This window comes from Lytechinus pictus, chromosome 3 (genome assembly GCF_037042905.1).
Source record: "Lytechinus pictus isolate F3 Inbred chromosome 3, Lp3.0, whole genome shotgun sequence".
NCBI lineage: Eukaryota > Metazoa > Echinodermata > Echinoidea > Temnopleuroida > Toxopneustidae > Lytechinus > Lytechinus pictus.
Genome location: NC_087247.1, coordinates 43,380,921 through 43,406,869, shown reverse-complemented (window position 1 = coordinate 43,406,869; position 25,949 = coordinate 43,380,921). Strand labels below are relative to the sequence as shown.

Below are 25,949 nucleotides of genomic sequence, written 5' to 3'. Positions count from 1 at the left end.
TGAAAACCACGCTCTGTATTTCTCTTGCAGAAAAAACAGTATTTTATTATTTGTTTTTTTTTCTATTTTTTCATTTTAGGACCATTTAATATGTACATCATTTCAGTCAAACAGTTTACAAACACGTGTTCAGAAGCATTTTGGAAGTTGCTTGAAATGAAATTATTCCCCCCTCCCTTGTAGAATCAGATGCCAGTATCAACAAATCATGAGCTCTTATTTCTTTTACTTGTCACTGATTTCTTTTCTTTTAAAGGCATTGGTTAACATTGATTTGATTTTTCAAAAAATCTGAGCTGCAAGGTTCCATTTGTCACCTGTGTGTGTGACAGGTTGCAAAAAAATATGAAGCCCTCAAAAATTGTACCAGAAAATTAATATCTGGTTTTTCAAAAAGGTGAAAAACTGAAGTGACCAGAAACATATCCCAATTTTATTCCATACACGACATGTGTTACTATTAGACCCCCCAGGAGATAAATTAATTTTCAGTCACAGATATCTTGAAAATGAATGCTTGCACGGACTTATTATTTTTTTTCTCCTGGGCGTTTTTTTCTCCATATGGACTTCTATAAAGTACAACACACAATAAACATCAGGTTTAAAAAAAAAATACCTTTAAGACTGAAGAAGATCTCCTTTACTTCTTAAAAATTGTACTGGTGGAATAAACTATTATAAAAAAAAAGAGACAAGAGTAGAACATATCTTTCAGTTTCATATCCATGATTTAATAGTTTGGGTGAAATATGCATATCTTTTCTTTAATTCTTTCAAATCAAGAATATGTAATTTAAACACGTTATTGGAAAATTCTATATCCAAAATACTTAATAAAACGTGAATACAAATATGACAATATATTATGAAGAGCCACTGTCTCTCAAATTTATGATATTACTGTGATTACAGCAGGAACATGGATATTATTTTCTTCATTTTATTGTTTGAAAATCCCCCTCTCCATGTATATCTTATAGTACATAATTAATTTTTTTAAATGAATCATTCTAAACCAAAATGGATTATGATACTACATGTATCTAATATAATCAATGACAAAGTCCAATTCTCAAAGAATTAAGAGGAAACCTCATTCAGATATGTGTAGATCTGGTTCACGAGCCCATGAAAACTCAAGTCAGTATGGTTGTGACTTGTGAGTCTATAAGATAAATGACAGGGAAAAGTTGTTATCTTCTGTTGTCATTTTTTATTTTACACTGTATCAATTGGTAATAATGAAGTCATGGGCCTATGAGTCCCTATTTTTATACCAACATTCTGTATCTTAAAGGACAAGTCCAGCCCAACAAAAAGTTGATTTGAATAAAAAGAGAAAAATCAAACAAGCACAACACTGAAAATTTCATCAAAATTGGATGTAAAATAAGAAAGTTATGAAATTTTTAAATTTTGCTTAATTTCACAAAATAGTTTCATATGCACATCCCGGTCAGTATGCAAATGAGGGAACTGATGACATCACTCACTCATTATTTCTTTTGTATTTTATTATATGAAATATTCACATTTTTTCCTCATTGTCCTGTGAAACAAAGTTTTATTTTGCCTGGAACATGTGTAATTACCATTGTTTAACATTATATGGTTCAGTCAAGTTGGTCCTTATTGTCAAATCTGTAAAAATTGAAATATTGTATAATTCAAACAATAAAAAACAAAAGAAATAGTGAGGGACATCATTGATTTTCTCATTTGCATGTAACTAAATTGTGCATATAACTGTATTGTGAAAAATAAGCAAAATTTCTAAAATATCATAACTTTCTTATTTTACATCCGATTTGTCTGATTTTTCTCTATTGATTCAAATCAACATTTTTCTGAGGTGGACTTAACCTTAAAGGAGAAAACAAAACAATATGGTAAAATTCATCCCTGACTCTAAGGGCACTGATGATGATTTTGTTCCTGTGAAGTCTACAGTAAATTATACATATGGTACCATTGAGTCAGTACAAGTCAATCTTCCATTGTCTAAAGCAGAAAATTTATAACATCTTTACTTTTCAAAATGCATTATTTATCCCTGCTTCAATTCTTGAGTAGGATATGTATTTTGCTAAAAATATGGGATGAATAGAATCAACAAAAATAGTACTCCAGCAAATTTAGCAACCCAATTCATGTGGTATATTTAAAACTCAAAATCACACACAGGGCAAATGCCAAGTTAATATCTGAAATACATTTGAAATTAATAACGTCCAATCTTTTTATAATTCATATTTAAACAACATTCACTGATCAGAAAGATGACAAAGCATAGCTCAACTGACCATCCAATTCAAGGCAACATTTTCCAATTTGCCTGCAATACAAAATTGGTTTATGTATCTTTGAAGCTTGCTGGAAATGGCTTTAAGTAGATAATGGATTTATTGTATACTTAACAATAAATCATGACATGATCTGGTTCTTCAGGAAGATACATCCATGAGTGGGCTATATAAGCACACAGGTCTGTTCCAGGGTGACGTTTTCTACCTCTTCTTAAGCCATTGTGTAGGTTGCATCAAAATGACCAATGCTGAACTTTGAGAAAGTCAATAAATATCACTGAGAAATGTTCTGGAGATTTATCACCGGGTCACCTTTTCTGGAGGTAAAAGTCCTGCGGCTACCACTCTACTTTCCCTGGCAAGGTAATTGAATGTTGCACAAGCATGAGACTGTAGGGACAGAACAAAGGAAATGGTTTACAGTAAGACATTCTTCTAACAAACATCGCTATGAGATACATAAATGCCCATTACAAATGTAATCCACACAATAACCCTAATCCAGAAACTAATTGCTGATTTTTTAAATGAAGTCCCTGTATTAGGCCTATTATAGTTAAAATTAGAAACCTATTATATTCTGACAAACTAATGTAATAAATGTTTATGATGTTCCTTTGTGGTGCAGAGTGAGATGCACATACATTGAATCCTGTCTTTAAAGACCACTCAAGGTCTTTATGAACATATGTTTTTGTCGACAACAGGTATAATTATACAGGTGGTCGCCAAAGAAAAGGTATGTCAGTATTTCACAAAGAAAAATATTAAAGTTAATATATTTTCAATGAAATCCAGGTCAGGCGGTCACTGGTGTTTTATGCTTTTATCAATACTTTCCTATTGTAATGGTTATATTCATAGAATTTCTGACGGATTGCAAATGTATGTAGAGTATACATAATTTGGAACAGTATATTTGATAAAATAATTGTTCCACAGACATTTATTGAAATTGTCATCAACTCTTTTTTTTCATGGCTCTGTCGACTTATAAGCAGATGGTTTGAATGAACTCTAACATGAATTGCAGAAGAGGGTTTTCACCCACAATAACCAAATCCAATCCAGTTATTTCCAGAAAATTTTTGAAGTTGCTATCAGTGACTTGAGCTCAATCATTGATTTTTTTTCATACACAAAACAGCTTACAACTTGATACATCTTTATAAATTGAATAACACTTATTGTCTCCTCAGACAAGATGCCTGATTTTCAACAGCCTGTGACCCTGTCAACAAAAATGTGAGGAGTTTCCTCACCGTATCTTGAACTTCAAGTGCTATTCCTTTTAACCTCATGAATTTGTGTAATTCTGGAGTTAGCTTGTGATATGCTTCTCCTGTACCTATCACCAAGATTTCTATGGGGAAAAAGAGGAACAAAAATATTGACAAGTTTTCAAATACAAGGCCATCTGATGTCAATTTTAAAAACAAAATCAGAAATATTAGATTTACCTACAAAAATTTCAGTCTAACTGTATTGTATAATAGTGGTTATTGTAAAATTATATTTTTTTCAAAAAAAAAAAAAATTATGTTTCACTGGTCACTATCTCAAAACTACATAATTGTCCATAATAGAAATATTTGCTCAATTTTTCATTGACCTGTGCTTGTTGCATTCAAAAGTTACCTGAATTATACCAAGATGATGTTACCATGGCATTACAGTACCCAACACATTAAAAAATATCTCTGCAAGACCCCCCCCCCCTATTTACTGTCATGTCTTTACCACAGCAACACAGTACCTGCCAAGTCTTGTGTGTACTTGGCAAAAAGTGAAGAAGTAGTACGATTTGCAATAGACAGACCAACTACCAAACCATGATGTGCTTACTCCTATATGCCCCTAATCAAACTTCATTTGCAGGTTGGCAAGGTTATCAAAAGGGAAAAAAGAAAAGGGAAACAGAAAAGAAGAAATTATCTACTACAAAAAAGGACATAAAATAAACATGAGAAACAAAAATGTTTAAGAAATAGAAGAAAAAAAGACACATGCACTTACCAATACTAGGTTCTATCAGATGAAACAAAGACAAACTATCTTCATGAATATCATGCAATCCAGCAATCTAAAAGAAAAGAAAAAACATGGTGGAAGTTGAAATTAAATTTTATTTCTAAAGCTCTCTTTTCTATTAAAAATACAAGTGTATCTGATAGATTGCATTTTAGTCAAACAAAATCTTGTAATTACTGATACATAATAATATTTTTGTTGCTGTTGACATGCCCTGATTATCTTTCCCCTCTCTTTCAAAAACAAAGAAGAAAATTCAACCAAATTACACAAAACTTACATTCCATGACACCAAACTGCGGGGCAAGATGGCTACTGGCCCATAGACCTTATCTCCACTGATGGTAAAACCTTGGATGCTGTAGTTTGAGATAAAAGGAACATCTGAAGATTCTTTTGAGAGGAGACTGATGGTTGTTCTCGTGTAAATTTCATCGTCTGTAGGTTGGAGCTTGCCTGTGCATCTTGAAGCTGTACTCAGTAACCTGTACATACAGTAAAAACCAGGATGTTGACAAAGGGTCATCAATGTGTTTTCATGAATAAAGTACTATAGGTCACAACGGATGGAGACTGGTGATTTAAACATGTTTAAGTATATGTAATTGCAAAATCTTGGTACAAATCACGTCAAGTTTAAATTAACAGTTTCCAGAATCCAGAACTTTTTTTGTCCGTTTCGAAGGATAATTAAAAAAAAAAAGTTTTATTGAGTTTTATATGATTTTGTGTAACAAATCACAAATAACCAATACAAGTACTTAAAAAGAAATAAGAAAAAAAATAAAAGAGCAGCATACACATTATTAGTTTATATTAGAAATTAAAAAAAATAAGAAAAAAATAAAAGTACAGCATATCAACAAATAATAAGTGATTAAGTAGTAAAAGTAGTAAAAAGCAGTCACCTGGGGCCCGTTTCTCAACACATGGACAAGTTAGTCATATCTTTATCCACCAACCACGGAGTTAGTTCCAATCTTACTAAACCTGTTTCTCGAAAGGCTTCCTAACTAGAATACCTTGATATCGATACTATCGGTAAAAAGAGCAGACGAGACGTAGCCTTAGTCACAAAATAGCATAATTTTCAAAAAGAAAAATCATTACAAAATTGCAAATATTACGATGAATTGGGAAATAAATCTTTTCAAAATAATAGCACAGGTGAATTATGCATCATACATACTTAGACCATGAAGACTGGAGCATTCAATTGCAGAGAAAATTAGATTATGAATAATTCATTTCATGACTAAAAAATCACTTGTGGACGTTGAGATGGGTACCCCCGGGAGACCCAATTTTAATAGTTTACGAAAGTAAACCATAACGGTTTTCTTTGTAAAATGATGATAATTATACGGACTTTTACGATTCCAAACGTCATCAAAATATAGTTTAACAAAACATTTTTAATCATTGATACCGAAAGATACGATATTGGACAAATTATATGCATAAATTAGAGATAGAATTCATCCAACTGTTAATAGGGGTCTGAAAACAACAAATACGAGTTCAGTTATGGATGGCCTGACGTGGTAGAATCTTTATCGATTAAATCATTTTACTATTTCAAAATTAATGGTTTTGTGGCGTTTACCAACAGTTTTTATAGTTTCTTTGTATTACAATTATCATTGAATGCATTAACCCACTTGTTTTGTGATGTAATTTCAACCTATATGATTGATTACGTAAGTTTATAATTTTAAAATTTCTAGGCACTTTCGCATGTCATAGTCTACCCACGTGATGCCACTACGTCATTAAGAAAGAAGTTAAGACAGGTTCGGAGGTGTCATAAATATTTAGTGAGGTTGTTGTACCCGATCTTGGTAAAGAGGGCTTCGTGAAACGGTTAGCGGACAAGTAGCTCACTATCTCCGATTTAGTCAAGAAGTTAGACTTATGACGGTGTTGAGAAACGGGCCCTTGGTCTCTTCTAAGTACCAGTATTCCTCATCCCTTATAGTATAGTACAGGTAAAAATGTAAGAGAGGGATAAACATCAGCTGATTTAGCTATTATTAAAGATTAACGAAATTCCATCCTCAAAAGGCATATTAAGATATTCTTCAGTTACAAAATTAATAATGATAGAATATCTTACAACTTAAATCTCCATTTCCGAAAATGACTTGTAAGTTTATTATTTTTCTTGGCAATACGATATTCAATATCCTTGTTAGAGGTCAAATATGCTTTATAACATTTTTAAAGCAAAATAAACAAATAAGGGATTATCATTAATATATCCGAACATCTTTTTCAAATTTTGAAACATTTTGTAGATCAGGCTTTTTGGTTTCCTTACTAATAGCTTTCATAATTTCATCCCAAATGGGTTTTACAACAGGACATTCAATAAGAAGAACAATTAGGAGAGTCCTTCCTTTTAATTTTATACAAGAAACCTATTGCTTCATGAACTGGAAATAAAAAGGGCGCACACGTGTCATTATAGTGCACTTACAGTTTTTTACAAGAACTTTCTCCCAATTGACCCCATCCTTGTTATGGAGAACATTCCAAAAAGCTATACGTTTTTCTGGAACACATGGTTTAATTAGAATACTATATGCATATTGTCAAGAGTGTGGCTCTGATTTCATCAAGAATTTCATGTGGGGTTAAGTCAGAGGTACAATGTAACTAATCAATCAGCTAGAATATTTATCAAAAAATAGTATTTTCCTCCTGTCCTGAACATTTATACCAAAGTCTAGAATAATGTCTTCAAATAGTTAAATACCAGGGTGAGGATAATTTAGTAGATCACCATTATAAACTAGAGATGCTCGGCGGGTCGCGCAGCTGAGCACATGTATCCCCCGAACCCACCGCGTCATCCGTCATTGCGATATATAGAGCTCACACAGAAATTTGACAAATAAATACAATTATCATGGCGACAATGACCCTAGCATGCAGGTCCCCCAAGCCCATCTACCATCCAAGTTTGGTTGAAAAGTGACTTACGGTTGCGGAGTTAGGTGTCATAAGAAAGTCTTGCATGTAAACTTTAATGTTGACCTGAAAATGACCTTTGAACTTACCATGTGACCTCCGACTGCAACATAACATGCAGGTACCACAAATCCATCAACCATCCAAGTTTGGTTGAAAAGTGACTTACGGTTGCGGAGTTAGATGTCATAAGAGAGTCTTGCATGTAAACTATAATGTTGACCTGAAAATGACCTTACCATGTGACCTCCAACTGCAGCATAACATGCAGGTCCCCCAAGTCCATCTACCAACCAAGTTTGGTTGAAAAGTGACTTACGGTTGCGGAGTTAGGTGTCATAAGAGAGTCTTGCATGTAAACTATAATGTTGACCTGAAAATGACCTTACCATGTGACCTCCGACTGCAGCATAACATGCAGGTCCCCCAAGTCCATCTACCAACCAAGTTTGGTTGAAAAGTGACTTACGGTTGCGGAGTTAGGTGTCATAAGAGAGTCTTGCATGTAAACTATAATGTTGACCTGAAAATGACCTTACCATGTGACCTCCAACTGCAGCATAACATGCAGGTCCCCCAAGTCCATCTACCAACCAAGTTTGGTTGAAAAGTGACTTACGGTTGCGGAGTTAGGTGTCATAAGAGAGTCTTGCATGTAAACTATAATGTTGACCTGAAAATGACCTTACCATGTGACCTCCAACTGCAGCATAACATGCAGGTCCCCCAAGTCCATCTACCAACCAAGTTTGGTTGAAAAGTGACTTACGGTTGCGGAGTTAGGTGTCATAAGAGAGTCTTGCATGTAAACTATAATGTTGACCTGAAAATGACCTTACCATGTGACCTCCGACTGCAGCATAACATGCAGGTCCCCCAAGTCCATCTACCATCCAAGTTTGGTTGAAAAGTGACTTACGGTTGTGGAGTTATGTATCATAAGGTTTGTGACGGACGTTTGGATCCCTCAGTCTCGCCTTCACCTCTGGTGGGCTAGACAAACTCTTGTTACCATGGCAAAAATGTCTCCGCCCACACCAAAATCAATAGGCGGCTTTGCTTTACTATAATGGACCTTCATGCCACATAAAAAGATGATCGGAGAAGAAATGCAGCTGGTAGAGCGCTCACAAGGACATCTCTGCTATATTTCCACAAAAACTCTGGTTACCATGGCAATGATGTCTCCGCCCACACCAAAATCAATAGGCTTCTTCGCTATACCATACTCAACCTTCATGCCAAATTTGAAGATGATCGGAGAAGAAAAGCAGCTGATAGAGCGCTCACAAGAAAATCTCTGCGGCGGACGCGCGACGAGGCCAAATCCATAGTATCCTCCGAACTCTGTTCGGGGGATACAATAATACCTTTGTCTGGCCAATCCTGGTATGTGAAATTTTTTTACTTTGAACAAATGTTTCTAACTTTCTATAAACCAATTACACTGACAAGAACCAATTGAGGAAAAGTGTGTATCATATTCAGCTTTAGAGAATTTTTCCCTAAATATATACCATGTTCGGATAGACTCAGCCAATTGACTTGAGGTTAATTTATTCAGAATACTTTCCGGAGCACACATTTTCCATAAAATATCCTGTATAATACTAAAATCATCCAATATAAAAGTTTCAATAGATTTCCACATGCCTTTATAATCATCATCAAAAAGCATTTAACCCATTACATTTTTTTGTGCAAGAGAAAAAGTGTAGGGATCAACTATTCTTAAACCACACATAGAGAAATCGTTACACATGAGTAGTCTTTTGATGCTGTCATTGCCACCACTCCATATGAATTTAAACAACTTAGTATTCAGTTGTTTGAAAAAAACTTTGTGGTATTTTAACACATAAGACCGAAAAAATAAAGGAGATGCGGCAACAACAGGGTCTTAACGACACAGATCTTGCCTACCAGGGACAAGTTTTTTTGGAAGCCAGCGATTTTAAGTCTTTTCAATGGATTTGAGTTTGGTCTTATGATTGAGTTCATAAAGCTGACTTGTATTCAAAGAAAAATGGACTCTAAAAGTTTTGAAAGTAAAATTATTCCACTTTAAGGACGTTCCACAGTTATATTTGTGCGCATTATGATCTGCGCATAGTTTACACTCTGCGCGCTGACGTCACAATGGATGAACAGGTGATTAATTAGCTGGGGGTATGAGCTGATTTTTCTCATCTTCTGCACTTTAACTGCAGATCCGATGCGTTATTTCATGAAGCAAAAAAATTGAATTATTCCATGGACCATTCAAAAAAATATTCTCTACAATTTCAAAATACTTTACTCTGCAGTGCTGCCAAGAATCACGAATATTACCCCGAGTTTGAATAAATGGTAGAGTGGTTTTGATTTTTTCTTCACATAGATACTAAGCATTCGGCCCATTTTTGGTGTTTTAAAAAGCACATTTGCTCTAATAAAAATGCTGATAGTTTAAAAACAAGCACATGAACCCCTATTTTTTAATGTTTGTACCTCTTAGGTATACCTTCCTCTACAACTCTGCAAATTTTGGTGAAAATGACATGGATTTTGAATAAAGTGCAGCATTTATTGTACGTTTGTAGTTTGTTACTGAAATTTTACATTTTTTAGATTGGGATTTTGTTATCTTTTACGCCATTTTTAAGAACTGACAGTGCTGTTAAACTTAAAATTGCAAACAAATAGCACTATTAATAGATTCTCCATTCTAACGATACAATTATTAACTCTCTTGCGAAATTTGATGACTTTTTCATGTATTTTGACTGAGTAATGGAGGTTTAAACTCATTGTAGTAATCTTGGGCGGTCTAAAAATGCCAAATTCTTTTGAATGCGCAATTCTTAAGAACATCAAATTGGGTGAACTTTGAAGCTCTATAGCAAAAAATCAAGCACATGGACCTATGTTAATTTTTGCATATTTCGAATATTAAGGTTCTAAAGTATATATGTGCAAAGTTTGGTGAAAATGACATGGATTTCACTTTAACTGTGGAACGTCCTTAAACCATTATCAGAAAAAAGGAATAGAGAACCTTTCTTGGAGCCAATCCATATTGCTTCTGATTTGGATATATTGAGAATACAACCAGAGCAATTAGAAAAATTACTTACAGTCTCGAAAAAATATTTTAAAGAGGATTCTGAGCCATAAATAAAACATGTGGAATCATCTGCTAGCAAAGATATTTTTGGGAAATTGGACACCCTTGAAAAATTCCTCTTTCCATATTAATAGGTTTTGTCAAATTTCCATAATTATATACATAACTTTTTTGACTGGAATAAAACATCTTTATCCAATTAACAAACTTATTACTAAAATTAGAATGATGTAACACACTAATAAGAAATTTGTGAAAAACTCTATCAAAAGCTTTCTGAATATCTAGCAGAAGAATTGCAACAGGAATTTTCTTCAAGTCTGTATATTCAATAATATCTGTGATCAATCGAATATTGTCAGGGTGAATCAGGTTTGAAAGACATTTTTTCAAACGATTTGCTAAAGTTTTGGCTAAAATCTTATAGTCTACTGTTAGTAAAGAAATAGGTCTAAAAAATTTTAGATATAAGTTATCCTTGTCTTTTTTAGGTATCAGAGTAATAACCCCATTCCATTAAGAAGTAGACATTAGCCCATTTTGCAGAGAAAAATTAAATGATTTCAAAAGCATATCAGAAAGATCCTTCCAAAATACAATATAAAATTCCACAGGTAAGCCATCGTAGCCTGGTGATGAGTTATGACTCATTAAAGTAAGTGTCTCAAACAATTCTTGCTTTAATAGTACTGCAGTTTTCAAGAAACGCTTTGTCATTTGTCAACTTTATTTAATCGAGAAGTTTCAATAGAACTTTAAAAAATGATTCAAATTGTCCAAATTACATGTATCATCATTACAACACCTCTTATATAGGGCTTGATAAAAAAAGTGAATTTTTTTCCAATATGATTTGCTGATTTACGATGGTGTCATTACTATCATCCTCTAATCTACAAATATTCTTCTTCTCTCCAACCCTTTTTTTCTAAGTTACAGAAGTATCTGGAACTCTTTTCGCCTTCTTCAGTCCATTGAATTCGAGAGCGAATAATCAAACCTTGGGTTTCATCATTTAAGATGTCATTTAATGACTTTTAATAACAGTTCCCTTTCCTCAAGAAGTGTCAAGATTATTATCTGTATCAGTACTTAATTTATTATCTAAATTTTGAATATCTTTTAATAGCTGTTTCTTTACATTTTTTTTCTTTCTTGTTGCGTGTACAATAATCTATACAAGTACCAGTAATTGTGCACTTAAGAGTCCCATAAAATATTAGGGTTACATTCACTTTCTGAATGAGTTTGATGCGCAAGATTTGCAATGGACCGACCACACACTGATTCCTATATACCCCCTTCAAACTTTGTTTGGCGGAGGTATAATGCACTTTTCAATTATATTCCTGGCCCTGGGGGTCCCGGGACATAGCCGGGAATGTATAAGACTGTCCCTGGCCCACAATTTGAAACAAAATTTTGACAAACTTTACAAAATGGTCCCTTTTTTTTATACGCACTGTAGTTGCCGGTTCGACATATGATAGTTCTTATTTTATCCAAAAGATATTGAAATTTACCGTCATTTTGATATTAATTTTCTTAAACCCGGGCAATTGAATTTGAGAAATGCTTGCCCACACATCATTTCTAGTTGCCTCAGGCAAGCAGGTTTGTTGCACCCTGAGGACAAATTCTAAAGAATAGATCAATTAATGCAAGATAAATAAACGAATGAATGAATGGATAAACGAGGAAATATCTAAACATGAATAAATAATTTCATAAGTAAACACCTACAAAAGGCTACATGCAAGATTTATATCTAGATCTGAACTGGGTTCCAAAAGAATGATTTATATGTGTGAGGAACTCGATGCTGGCTCTAAATCACCAATTTTGAGGCTAACTGAAGGATGGATATGGTCTTATGGAGTGAAATCAGGATGGAAAGTAAGAAATTAAGCTTCTGATTTCTGGAATGGAACTAGACCAAAAGCTTCGGTCTCTGTTATGTTGGTTGTTCCGCTGAACTCCGTTGGCTCCACTCACCAAATACAGAGACCGAAGTTCTAGCTCAATCTGTACAGGGGACTCATGACAATGGCCATATGTTTATGTATTTAGTTTGGATAAAACAGGGAAGTGAAGTTGCGCGACAGCCGAAGTAAGTCACTGTTTTTTCCCCTTTTAAGTTTATTTTCCCCGTTTGGTGCATTTCAGGCCAAAACGGAATAATAATCTTGACTTTATTTTGGTACAGTTCTTTTTATATATTTTTATGAAATAAAGGCAAAAATCGATGAGCCCCGTCGGGGGGATTTTGCATTGTTAATCCCCTAATGGTGGCTGCACGATAGCGAGCCATCTGTGTATGAGGAGAAATAAAAAATAATAAAAATGTTAAAAAACTCCTCGAAACAGACGGCTGACAGCTGTCTAGAATGGAACCTGCACAAACATCAAGTTAAGACTTTTTGTAACGAGTCACAGACACAGGAATCAGGATGATTTTATAAATAAGACTGAGGATGAAAAAAATGTATTTGCAAATAAATATACCAATAAATGATTTAAAAAGACAACAAAAGACATCAGCAACATCAGCGCCTCAATCAAGCACACATGTCTTCCTTCAGTTAGGTGGCCACGCCAATTATATTATCGCGGTATGCAATTTCTGATCTACGCAAGTGAGCGGGTGATATCATCTTTCTGTGATAAATGTGTTCGAATTGTACATGGGCTAACTAACGTCATGGTCAATGAACAAAAATGTGGAAATAAATGTATTTACTCTTTCCTCCCGCTCCCGACTTTTCTACCAGCAAACAAGCAAATGATGGGGCCCAATATCAAACTTCAATACGAAATTGCAAATCACCTTTTGCCAGACGACAAGCTGGAAAGAAACTTCCAGTGGAAGAGCGCAGTCTTTTCGAGACTTCTGAACCCAGAGACAAAACTAGATGCCATGTTTAATGTTTAGCTGTCGAGTATACACCACAATACTATACCCATACTCGGAGATTGTTATGCAACGTCGATCAGGCGCGCGCGCGGGCCGCGCATAGGTGTGCTGCTCTGCGTTCTCATGTCAATTACCGGTATTCATTTTCTTTCTTTCTTTCATGTGCCTTGAAAATGTATCCACTAACAAAGTTAGATAAACAAGTCGCCGATGATTTTTTTCTTTGTTCTCCTGATCACTTCATAATCTTAATTTGTAAATATTAGTCAATTAAGTTGTTTATGCGATGCATAGTTTGTATGTTGATGATTTATTAATAAAAACATGACATGTTTATGTCGTAAAATATGAAAGTCATATTTAAGAGGTAAACAATCAAGTGGAATGACTATCTGCTGTCTCACCTGCATCACGCGATATAGTAGCAGTGCTGACTTTGAAAACTAATATAATTATTCACAAAAAACACCATTCATATATAATGATACAATACTATATACGATCATTGACATTTGAACTTGATCATGTGACCTAAAACTTGTCAGTGCACTTGATTACCCCTATATCCACATTTTATACATTATATGACAGCAAATATAGTAAGTTACCTCTAAAATAGCCAAAGTTCAATGACCTTAAATGACCTTTGACTTTGCGGTCATGTGACCTGAAACTCGCACAAGATGTTCAGTGATACATGGTTATACTCTTATATCCACGTTTTGAACTAGACCAACAGGCCTACACTTACAGAGAATTCAACAAATACGTCCAACATGGCCAAAGTTCATTGACCTTAAATGACCTTTGACCTTGGTCATGTGACCTGAAACTCGGACGGGATGTTCAAAGATACCTGATTACTCTCATGGCCAAGTTTCATGAATCAGATCCATATAAACTTTATTATGATGGTAATTCAACAGATACTAGCCAAAATTCATTGACCTTTGACGTTGGTCATGTGACCTGAAATTCGCACAGGATGTTCAGTGATACTTGATTACTCTTATGTCCAAGTTTTATGAACTAGACCAATAAACTTTCAAAGTTATGATGGTAATTCAACAAATTCCCCCATTATGGCCAAAGTTCATTGACCCTAAATGACCTTTGACCTTAATCATGTGACCTGAAACTTGCACATGGATGTTCAGTGATACTTGATTATATACTATTATGTCCAAGTTTCATGAATCAGATCCATAAACTTTCAAAGTTACGGATGGAAATTCAACAGATAGGCCTATATATAGGCCTACCCCCAATTTGGCCAAAGTTCATTGACCCTTAATGACCTTTGACCTTGGTCATGTGACGTGACACTCAATGATCAGGATCGATGTTCAGTAATACTTGATTAACTTATGTCCAAGTTTCATGAACTATAGGTCCATATATTTTCTAAGTTATCATGACGTTTAAAAAAATTAACCTTAGGTTAAGATTATGATGACATTTCAAAAACTTAACCTTAGTTTAAGATTTTGATGTTGATTCCCCCAACATGGTCTAAGTTCATTGACCCTAAATTACCTTTGACCTTAGTCATGTGACCTGAAACTCAGGCAAAATGTTCAGTAATACTTGATTAACCTTATGGCCAAGTTTCATGAACTAGGTCCATATACTTTCTAAGTTATGCTGTCATTTCAAAAACTAAAAATTATAGATTAAGATTTGGTGTTGACGCCGCCGCCTAAAGCGGCGCCTATAGTCTCACTCTGCTATGCAGGTGCCCGGTGCATGCAGGTGAGACAAAAATTGGGCGAGGCCTAGCTATATGACGTCAATTTAAAAAAAAATGCCCAAGTGGCACCCGTCGGATTCTTGAATTAGACACCATACACTACAACTTTCAGCAAAAAATTGTATATATACCGTACCCATAGAGATATATCTCTATGACCATACCCAACTTGACGGTTTTGCAATAATTTTGATCATATCTACCCGACTGTAATCTGGGCATTCTAGAAAGTACATTTTTTTCATAATGAAAACTAATATAATGCGAGCGCGAAGCACGAGCTGAAAATATTTGATATTCTGATCTGAAAAAGGGTTAATTTAAGCACTATTTCAAGCACTGTATAGGGAAATTCTGAAGGGGGAGTGTTCATACAAAACGTTCATTTTTATTAAATTTCTGTCATTTATCATACCTATCAGATTTCCAGGGGGTGCTGTCTATGGAAAATAACACACGTTTTGTATGACAATAAATTCCCGTTGTAATCGGCTTTCCATACTCGAGCTTCTCTCGATCTCGCGCGCTACCTCGAATTTTTCTCCAACTATCCACCGCGCCAGCGCCAGGTAAGGGGGGTTTTTCTCCGGCACACGCCGGGCCGGCCGGGGACGCAGGCTGGCAGCTAGCCCGCACCGTGCACCGTGTCCGTGACTGCATGCGCAAGTGCCACAACCAAGACACTTCTCTCTAGTCTCGATCTCCACTAGCATCTCAACTGTTCTATTCAATCAAAGTACTCTGACTCTGACCTGAAACCACCAAGGCGCAAGTCTTCATGAAACCATCTCTAACAGTACCGGTACGGTACCGTAATTAGTTTGTGCTGATCTTACACTTGGCCTTACTTTTCGCTCATTGAATTTGTAAGTTTTCTTCTATTTTTTTAACAGCAACTTTGTCTTGACTTTGCTTTGGCCTTTGGCTTGGGCCTGGCTTTGGACTGGCCGGGAAATCGGGCGCCCCTACGACTTTACGTTAATGATTTCAGTGCATGGGTGAGTGGACAATGAAATGTTTACTTAGTTTTAATGGATATGAGGTTCCGATGTTCAGGATGTTCGGATACTTAAAAATAAATTAAATTATAAATAAAGCCAAGGCGCAATTCGTTTGCCCTTGCTTGTCTGACTTTAACCCAGAGAGCTCCCGCCCGCACAGCGGGCAGGAGCCCAGAAGCTTACCGTGTATTTTACCATTGTCACCGGACTAGGGTGATTTATGGTCTAAATATTTCTCCAAATGAATTGTGAAAACAGAAAGTATACAATTACCATGATTATATGGATGAAGGTCTAACGAGTGGCAGATTCCTGACATCTGGGCACAGTCTGGAACCTCAAAAAAACGAAAAGTTCTCTCCTTCTACCCCGTCTCGATCGGCCATTTTTGTTAAAAATCGTAACAAAATGGCCGATCGAGACTGGGTAGAAGGAGAGAACTTTTCGTTTTTTTGAGGTTCCAGACTGTGCCCAGATGTCAGGAATCTGCCACTCGTTAGACCTTCATCCATATAATCGTGGTAATTGTATACTTTCCGTTTTCACAATTCATTTGGAGAAATATTTAGACCATAAATCACCCTAGTCCGGTGACAATGGTAAAATACACGGTAAGCTTCTGGGCTCCCGCCCGCTACGCGGGCGGGAGCTCTCTGGGTTAGTCTGACTTAAGACGATATCTAGAAAATTGGTGGCCCCGGCCCGGGGCCTGTCTCGCCCTCGGGTAGGAAAGAAATTAATTAGATGTAAACATCCCTAACAACCTCGGGCCACCTTGAGAGGTAGGTCTAGTCACGGCCAGGCCCGGCCCTGGGCCTGCCCTGGTCCACCGATTTGTAGATGGTAAACACAAATCTACCTCGAACCTGTCTCAGTCCATTTGCCAGCTGTCGCAAATTACGTCAAAGCGCAAAAATTTCCAGGTTCAAAAGAGAGGAAAAGTGTGACAAGCAAGAAGAAGAAAAAAAAAGAAATTAAAGAGAAAGCAGGAGGGGGAGAAGAAAAGGAAGAAGAAGAGAAATAAGGAAGAGAAGAAGAAGATGAAGAAGGACACAAAGAAGAAAAAAGGAGAAAGAGAGGAAAAAAGAAGAGAAAGGAGAAGAGGAAGAAGGGCAGAAGAAGAATTAGAAAAAAGATAGTAACAAGAGGAGAAAGAAGAAGAAAAAAGAACAAGGGAAGAAGGAGAATAAGAGGGGGAAGGAGAAGAAGAGGATAAAAGAAGAAGAGAAAGGAGAAGAAGAAGAATAAAGATAGGAGGAAGAAGAATAAAAGAAGAAGGGAAGAAAAAGTAGAAGGGGAAACAAGATGAGAAAGAAGAAGAGAAAAAGAAGAAGAGGAAGAAGGAGAATAAGAGGGGGAAGGAGAAGAAGAGGATAAAAGAAGAAGAGAAAGGAGAAGAAGAATAAAGATAGGAGGAAGAAGAATAAAAGAAGAAGGGAAGAAAAAGTAGAAGAGGAAACAAGAAGAGAAAGAAGAAGATGAAAAAGAAGGAGAAGAAGAAAGAAGAGGAAGGAGAATAAGAGGGGGAAGGAGAAGAAGGGAAAAAGAGAAGAGGAAGGAGAAGTCTTAAAAACAAAACCCTTGACAAGCATTCGTATCTGCGCGATTCTAATAAAAGATACGCAACGAGCACGAACTTTATGAATTTAGGGCATTTCATGTGACGGCCTCAAAATGCAGCCTTTCTCATCAAAATCCCCGAATCGTGTGCAAAGTGAATGCGTGCGCAGACATGGGGTATCATTTTTTTTCAATCTGAAAATGACTGCCCAAGGTTTTTTCAAGAAAATCCTATATTTTCTTTCATTTTTTAATGAGAAATTTGGTACATTTACTCTTAATAATGTAAGGAACATTATTAATTGAAAGATTTTGTGAAATAAGAAGAAATTCATGTTAAATCTTAACTCAAATTGTTAGGTGCGCAGACTTGGGGCCCACCATCATACATGTATGGCAAGTTCCCCCAAGTCTGCGCACACGCGTATCTGCGCGATTCTAGTAAAAGAAGATACGCAACGAACACAAACTTTACACATGCAATACATAGAAAGATATTCATTAAAGAATCCAACTCAAAATGGTGGAAAAATAATGAATTTGGGGCATTCCATGTGACGGCCTTGAAATGCAGCCTTTCCCATCAAAATCCTCATATTGTGTGCAAAGTGAATTGGTGCGCAGATATGGGTACCATTTTCTTTTTCAATCTGAAAATGAGTGCCCAAGGTCTTTTCCAAGAAAATCCAAGATTTCTTCCAAATTTTTATGAGATATTTTGTACACTTACTCATAATAATATAAGAAACATCTGAAAGATTTTGTGTAATAAAAAATAATTATGGTAAATCTTAACTCAAATTGTTAGGTTCGCAGACTTGGGTACCACCATCATACAGTGATAGTTAAACAGCCCAGCATTCCTCTTTTAGCATGTGTATACACATTTGAGTTACAATTACATCAGAGAAGCAAATCAACAAACAAACAACTAATGGAGTGATGAGAAAGTTTGCAATTAAAGGACAAGTCCACCCCAACAAAAAGTTGATTTGAATAAAAAGAGAAAAATCCAACAAGCATAACACTGACAATTTCATAAAAATCGGATGTAAAATAAGAAAGTTATGACATTTTAAAGTTTCGCTTAAAGGGGAATCCAGCCTTGGCCGTAAAATGGTGTGTTGGGAAGGAGAAAAATAAATTAAACTAAATGGTGAAAGTTTGAAAGAAATCGGACAAGCGATAAGAAAGTTATAGCTGCTTTAAAATTAAGATCACTAATAGTATGTAGATTTCAAATTGGCAACTGGGTAAGTAAATTATGACAAGGGGCGAGGACAACTTTCCCATTGGCCATGTACTTTATTATCAGGGATTTGTGGTTTTCTCCTAAGTACCCATTCCCCTGGGGCAGTAATCTAAATATAACCCAGGTAGAATATTGTTTAATGTCCTCATGAAAGGAAATATAATTTGAAATAAAACTTTTGGGAAAAATGACATTTTAGCCATAATATGTATTGGAGTACATGGAAGAGTAGTCCTTGCCTGACATCACTATGACATCCCATATGCGGCCAATTTGAAGTCTCCATGAGTATAGTGATTACCAATATTTACAACTTTTAAAAATTCATAACTTTTTTGTTGTTTGTCCAATATTGTTCAAACTTTCACCTATCAATTTGTCTGATTTTTCTTTTTCTTATGAAAACAAGTTTTTATTTGGGTTGGATTCCCCTTTAATTTCACAAAACAGTTATATGCACATCCTGTTCGGTATGCAAACGAGGAGACTGATGACGTCATCCACTCACTATTTCTTTTGTATTTTATTATATGAAATATTCAAATTTTCCCCTCATTGTCAAGTGAAACAACGATTAATTCCTCCCTGAACATGTGGAATCAGCATTGTTTAATACTATATGGTTAAGTCAAGTTGGTCCTTGTCAAATCTGTAAAAAATGAAATATTGTATAATTCAAACAATAAAAAACAAAAGAAATAGTGAGTGATGGACATCAACTAAATCATCTGCATGTCACTGAGTTCTGCATATCACTGTTTTGTGAAAAATAAGGGAAACTTGAAAATGCCATAACTTTCTTATTCTTCATCCGATTTTGACGAAATTTTCAGCGTTCTGTTAGTTTGATTTTTCTCTATTTATTCAAATCAACATTTTTATGGGGTGGACTTGGCCTTTAACTTTGTATATGATTTGATTCCATGAAGATGAGATGAAAATATCAAATTAATCTCTTACAAAAATTTCATGACTGACTTGCAGGTAAAATTCAAATCGCGTACGTTGCGTCGCAGGCGGGCGCGACCGGATGTACGTCGGCTTTACCTTTATACATTGGGGTTTAGTACCGCCCACCTCCATAACCTCGCTCAAATCGGACCCTAAACGTAGTTTTAGAGCAAAAAGTACATCCTTTATATACCATTTCAGTGCCTTTATACCCTCGCAAATTGGACCGTAAACACGTAGCTTTCCTCGCGAAATATATACCCTTTCAGTATTTTAGTGTTTATGACACCCTTATTTCATTACATACGTAACGTGCCCAATCTTGAAAAAGATACCCTTTTTACGTGTTTCTTTGGTTGTGGATGGTATCCACTCGTCAATGGAAGTGCCCCCCCCCCCCCCGGCTAACAGCGCCTTGAGTTCTAGAAGTTGTGCCAAAACCAAAGATCACAAAAACCTAATCTAGACTAAAGCCGGGGGGGGGGGGGCACTCAGGTTATAATGCATGGTGGGTATGTGCCGCGGAGAGGACCTTCATTTTTAGCTCATCTGGTTCGATTTCAATTCTGTTTGCTTTTTATGATAGCACTAGGTGGGGGATTCAAAACTTCTACACATAATTTTGAAACTCATTAAATATGCTTATTTATGCGCATTTTTCAAAATTGAAAAAAAATGCTTTATTTATTGACCAATTTTGATTTTTTTTCTTCCATCTGGTAGAGCTTCATAAGGTTCACCAAACTTCTACACAGAATTCTGAAATTTTGTCTAGAACAATTTTTATGCTAATTTATGCATATTTTTAAACATTGACATAAAATGCTTCTTTTTCTTTATTTGTTGACCGATTTTGATTTTTTTTCTTCCATCTGTTAGAGCTTTGTGAGGTTCACCAAACTTGTACACGGAATTTTGAAATTTTGTGTAGAAAATTATGATAATTCATGCGAAATTCATAAATGCCTCATCTTCTTTATTTGTTGACCGAATTTCAAAATGCTCCTTCTTCGTAATTCAAATTCTGATTTCAAATCTGTTTGCTTTATATGATAGCATTAGGCAGGGGATTCAAAACTTCTACACCTAATTTTGAAACTCATTAAATATGCTAATTCATGCACATTTTTTCAAAATTCTTAAAAATGCTTCTTTATTTGTTGACCGATTTTGATTTTTTTTCTTCCATCTGGTAGAGCTTCATGAGTTTTACCAAAATTCTACATAGAGTTTTGAAATTTTGAGTAGAAAATTATTTATGCTAATTTATGCAAAATTTATTCATAAATCACAAAAAATGCTTTTTCTCCTTCATTTGTTGATCAATTTCAATTTTGATTCCTTTATATGAAAGTTCATGGTAGGGATACAAAATTTCAACACAGAATTTTGAAACTCATTAAATATGCTAATTTATGCATATATTTGAAATCAAACTCACAAAAATACTTATTTGTTGACTGATTTTGATTGTTTTTTGTTCCATTTGAGAGCTACATGAGGTTCACCAAGGTTCTACACAGAATTTAGAAATTTTGACCAGAAAATTATTTATGCTAATTTATACAAAATTTATTCAGAAATCACAAAAATGCTTGAACATTCTAGGTCATTTCTTCATCTTCATTTCTTCAACTGGGCTGAAATTAAATATTGTGTTAAATTCTGTTGCGAGATGCGGGATGAGCTCCACATCATTGATGTGCTAGTTACACTCAAATTTCCTTTCCAAGCAGAGCTTCACCATTCTAAGAGGATTTTCTCGAAGAAGAGGTAACAAAAACACCCCCAAAATTAAGGGGAAAAAAGAAGTCATGCACCCACCTCAATTCTATTGATGTTTGTCTAATAAGTTTGAGACTCCTAGATGGTTGCAGTAGCTAGGCCCTGAAAAAAAAAAATTCACCGGCATCTGTTCTCTCCCTTTAAAAAATGCACACAAAAGGCCAACCAATACCGAGGGTGCATGTGCAAATTCTTACGCAAGTTAGCGATCAAAAGATCAGCCCTCTGCAGCTTATCCATTTGTTTGCATGATTTTTAGTCATAACTTCTGTCCATACCAAGATTCGTAATTTTGATATGGACAGAAGTTAGTGGGCGGCGCTCATCTGGGTTATATATTTGGTTGTTGCGAAGAAAGTATTTGGGCTGAAGTTGACCTTCAAAATAATGATAGACTTCCGATAGGAGTTGTTTATAGAAGTAGTAGCGATGGACTGGATAATGATCAGAAGTTATTTGATATGTTTAGATCACTATCTACTTTATCATATTCACATATCTTATTGATGGGCGATTTCAATATGCCTGGTATAAACTGGAAATGATTTTCAGGGCATAACCACCTCAAAGAATCCTTCTTGGATGCTGTCATGGACAGCTTTTTTCATTAAAATATTTGCTTGGTATTCTGAGCCAATTTTATCTTTAAAGTACCATATTTTAGTTTATCTCATAACTGAGATGACATTTTATCTCTTAGATGAAATTTGAAATTTGTTCTGCAATAAAATTTATCCTGTGTATCTAAAAATGATACGTGACAGAGTAGTGCCTGCGTGGATATGTCCATTGGGTATAACTACTGCCATGCAAATGATGTGCTTGCGCCCATGTCACTTTGCGGAAAAAATGAAATAACCTTAAAATAGGATGGGAGCTATTTTATCCCCGCAACGTTCATTTAAGCAATTTATTTCTTAGATCTAAATGTTGAAATAAATGTGAATAAAAATTATATAGTTATTTAGAGTAATACCTCAGACTTAACATTATTCATGTAGAGTAAAAAATTATTTCATAAGACTTTTGACTAATATTTTCTTCGAAATGATTCTTGTAAGTTGTAACGATGCGATATTGACATCAACAAAAAGATGAGAGTTTCATCATTTTCAAATAGAAATCTCTGTAAAGATGCACTAGCGTATAGTGCAAGCGTATTTGAAGTCAATGAATTGACGCAATCTCACTCCTTTGCCACACCTCCTGGCAAATTGATTTTCATTGATTGAAGGAGATGAGAGAGCTATAAAACTATTTCTCATCAGATATTGCTTCAAAAATAGGTGTCTTACATAGATGAAATGAAGATAAAATTATTCTCAAAATACCAATTCGGAGAGATTTTAAGGGTGTTTTAATGGAGATGAAATATTTTATTGCATTTGCATCTGAGATAAAAATGAATCTCAGAATATCAACCCAGGTCTTTTTCAGCGTAAGAAATAAACCTAAATGCATACAAAGACCTATATTGTATGAAAAATTGTTGCTTTACGTTTAAATCAGAGTGGAAGATAGACTTCAGTCTATGGGGGAGGTGTAATGAAGCAAGACATAGTCCAACAGAAGAATCAAACAAACATGAGTGTTATTTTCATATCATGATTGTTACATGTACATTTTTTATATGTGGACTTTACTTTTCCAAAATGATCTAATCATCATCATCATCCCTGATCTGGCTGTCCAAGTCATGATGTGCAGTGAGACCACTTAATCAGTCTACATGATAAATTAAAGTTTGTCTGAAGCTGTAGGGAATGACTTCACATACATCAGCCATTTTCATATCTTTCAATATCAGGACTTGAATAATCAAGAATTATTCCAAGATGCCCCGTGGTGGACCAGGACCAAGTAGTAGAAGGCATGATGAGGAAGAGGAAGAAATGGATTACACCATGTCTCAGGCAACTCAACAGACACAATCACTTACACAAGCACAGAGAGCAGCAGATAGTTTACCAAAGGAAGTAATTGATCAAAAGGTATAAAGGATATGTGTGTGCCAGGAGTATAAGATAAGGCAATTTCGTCCAAAAAGTTAAAATTTTGTCTTTTATAAGTCTTCATATTAGTCATTTAAGATCAAAATCATTCCCTGTATATTGCTATTTGATTCAATACAATTTTTTTTTTTTTTGTAATTAACTGACGAGAGGGAAGTCAGATATTCCTTGTTTTTGTGTGGTATTGGATTTTTCTTGTCTTTTCCATTTAGATATATTTTGAATTTTGGAACCAACATTGAATTGGACATCATTAAAGAAGCTTATTGTGGGATGATTCAGTTTATACAGACCTAATCCTATCACAGAGTACTAAATATTTTAAGGAAAATTATAGATTATAAATATTTATCCCAGTTTCTGCAGATTTTATTTGTGTCTTTGATAACAGGTGAGCAATCTTGTGCAGTACATGCTGATCATGGAAGCGAAGAAAAACCCAGTAAAAAGATCAGGTATGCCATATTCCCATTTAAAATGTTACTTTGTATTAGGAAGTCATCGTTTTGAAATACTGGTACATCTATTATTTTCATTTGTAATGATTGCATCAGACTTGACGTAGGATCCGTTGGGGGGGGGGTACCAAAACTTTAAAAAATAAATAAACAGGCAAATACACACTACGAAATGAAAATGAAGTGGACTTTGTGGCTGAGTAAAAAAACATTGAATGTTCTTGCAAAATTAACAAAAATATTGGTGATATATTTTAAGAAATTTTAAGAAATGGTTTAAACCAATTGAAAAAAATATGGAAAATATTGAAGAAAAAAAATCTAATCATCCCCTTCATGATTTTGGCGGTGTAATTTCAATTTAATTACAACTAATGATGACCTCATCATTAAAGTAACCTTGAATAATTTCAAAAGATTTAATGCAACTTACTTTCTGATCCTTTCCTTTGACATTTGGGTGATTTGCGAGGTGAAATTGTGACCGATGTGTCGTCTTGAAACGTCCAAAAATACTAATAATAATTGAGTGATCGTCCAGTTCCTCTTCTTTGTTAAATTGTCACCATGAACAGACTTGCTCAAAGAACAAGAATTCCCTAGAAAAAATGATAGTTTATGTCCCATTGACCTTTGTCTTGTATCCTTATGTTCTATTGGGCTTGCCTGTGATCGGTAATACTGATACTTAAAGGGATGGTCCGGGCTTTTTATTTATAGCTTAATAAATAGAGTAGAATTCACTGAGCAAAATGTCGAAAATTTCATCAAAATCGGATAACAAATAACAAAGTTATTGAATTTTAAAGATGAGCAATATTTTGTGAAAACAGTCGTCATGAATATTCATTAGGTGGGCTGATGATGTCACATCTCCACTTGTTCTTTTGTATTTTATTATATGAAATTAGGTTTATTCAAATTTTTTCCTCCAAGAACTAGAAAAATTGGATTGACAACTGATTTAGTGCATTGGATATTTATTGCTGCAACTTATTTCATTATGAGGGAGACATATTATTCACACAAGTATGAAATAATAAAAAACACATGATTTTATGTAATAACATAAGAAAACGGAAAGTGGAGATGTGACATCATCAGCCCACCTACTGAATATTCATGACGACTGTTTTCACAAAATATTGCCAAACTTAAACTTCAATAACTTTATTATTTGTTATCCGATTTTGATGAAACTTTTGGCATTTTGCTCAGTGAATTCTACTCTATGTATTAAGATATAAATATTTTCAGCCCGGACCATCCCTTTAAGTTAGTCAGATGGGGACGGTTATTCGGAATAATAGGAAATGTTGCATTGATAAGATTGTTCTAACGGATCAAGTAAAATTAAATATCATTGCACCATTTGACAGTAAATGTTTCTCTTTTATATTGGTCATTTATTTTGTAATGACTATTTGTATTGATTTTTTTATTTGGTTATGTGTAAAAATAAACTGAATTTCAGGCCTGAAAATGTGCCTCAAAACTGAGTTTCCTCCTTCTGTTTTCTTTTCCAAATTATGCAAAACTTTTTAGTTTACGATGATATCCATCACCACAAAGCTGGAACTGTATTTTCTTACAATGTCACTCTTGGTATGTGACACCTTTTAATCAGGTCAAGATCACACTTTTCACACCAAGGGACAAGACAAGATTTTCTAAAATTTAGGAGTAGCATGAAATCCAGAGTTCTGATTGGCTGGATAAGGTTCACGAAACAACAGACGTGGGTATTTTGAAGAGATTACCACATGGGGTGTGACATTGGAGGGGCCCCAGTGTGGGAACGGTTGGAATTTAGGAAGTGTGTGGTCTCCTTTCTCTTTTACCAATCA

The 25,949-nt window shown here is 35.0% G+C and overlaps 2 protein-coding genes across 5 annotated transcripts in view; one reads left to right on the top strand and one right to left on the bottom strand.

Annotated features, from left to right (window-relative positions):
- Positions 1–712: 712 nt before the first annotated feature.
- Positions 713–13,461, bottom strand: LOC129257181 (NADH dehydrogenase [ubiquinone] 1 alpha subcomplex assembly factor 3-like). Its single transcript, XM_054895454.2, has 5 exons — positions 13,247–13,461; positions 4,621–4,825; positions 4,326–4,392; positions 3,572–3,672; positions 713–2,699 (listed from the first exon to the last, which is right to left on the bottom strand). The coding sequence occupies exons 1-5, from the start codon at positions 13,336–13,338 to the stop codon at positions 2,610–2,612; spliced, it is 555 nt and encodes a 184-aa protein (XP_054751429.1). The 5' UTR covers positions 13,339–13,461; the 3' UTR covers positions 713–2,609.
- A 2,115-nt stretch (positions 13,462–15,576) lies between these two features.
- Positions 15,577–25,949, top strand: part of LOC129257182 (non-structural maintenance of chromosomes element 3 homolog) — a 43,000-nt gene continuing 32,627 nt past the window's right edge. Inside the window, exons 1-4 of one of the 4 annotated variants that reach the window (XM_064097128.1) lie at positions 15,578–15,885; positions 15,977–16,081; positions 23,440–23,623; positions 24,036–24,099. In XM_064097128.1, coding sequence (XP_063953198.1) covers positions 23,468–23,623; positions 24,036–24,099 — 220 coding nt within the window. In that variant the 5' untranslated portion in view covers positions 15,578–15,885; positions 15,977–16,081; positions 23,440–23,467. Of the gene's footprint in view, positions 15,950–15,976; positions 16,082–23,439; positions 23,624–24,035; positions 24,100–25,949 lie in introns of all 4 variants that reach the window. The other 3 variants (XM_064097129.1, XM_064097127.1, XM_064097130.1) reach the window with 3 other exon arrangements.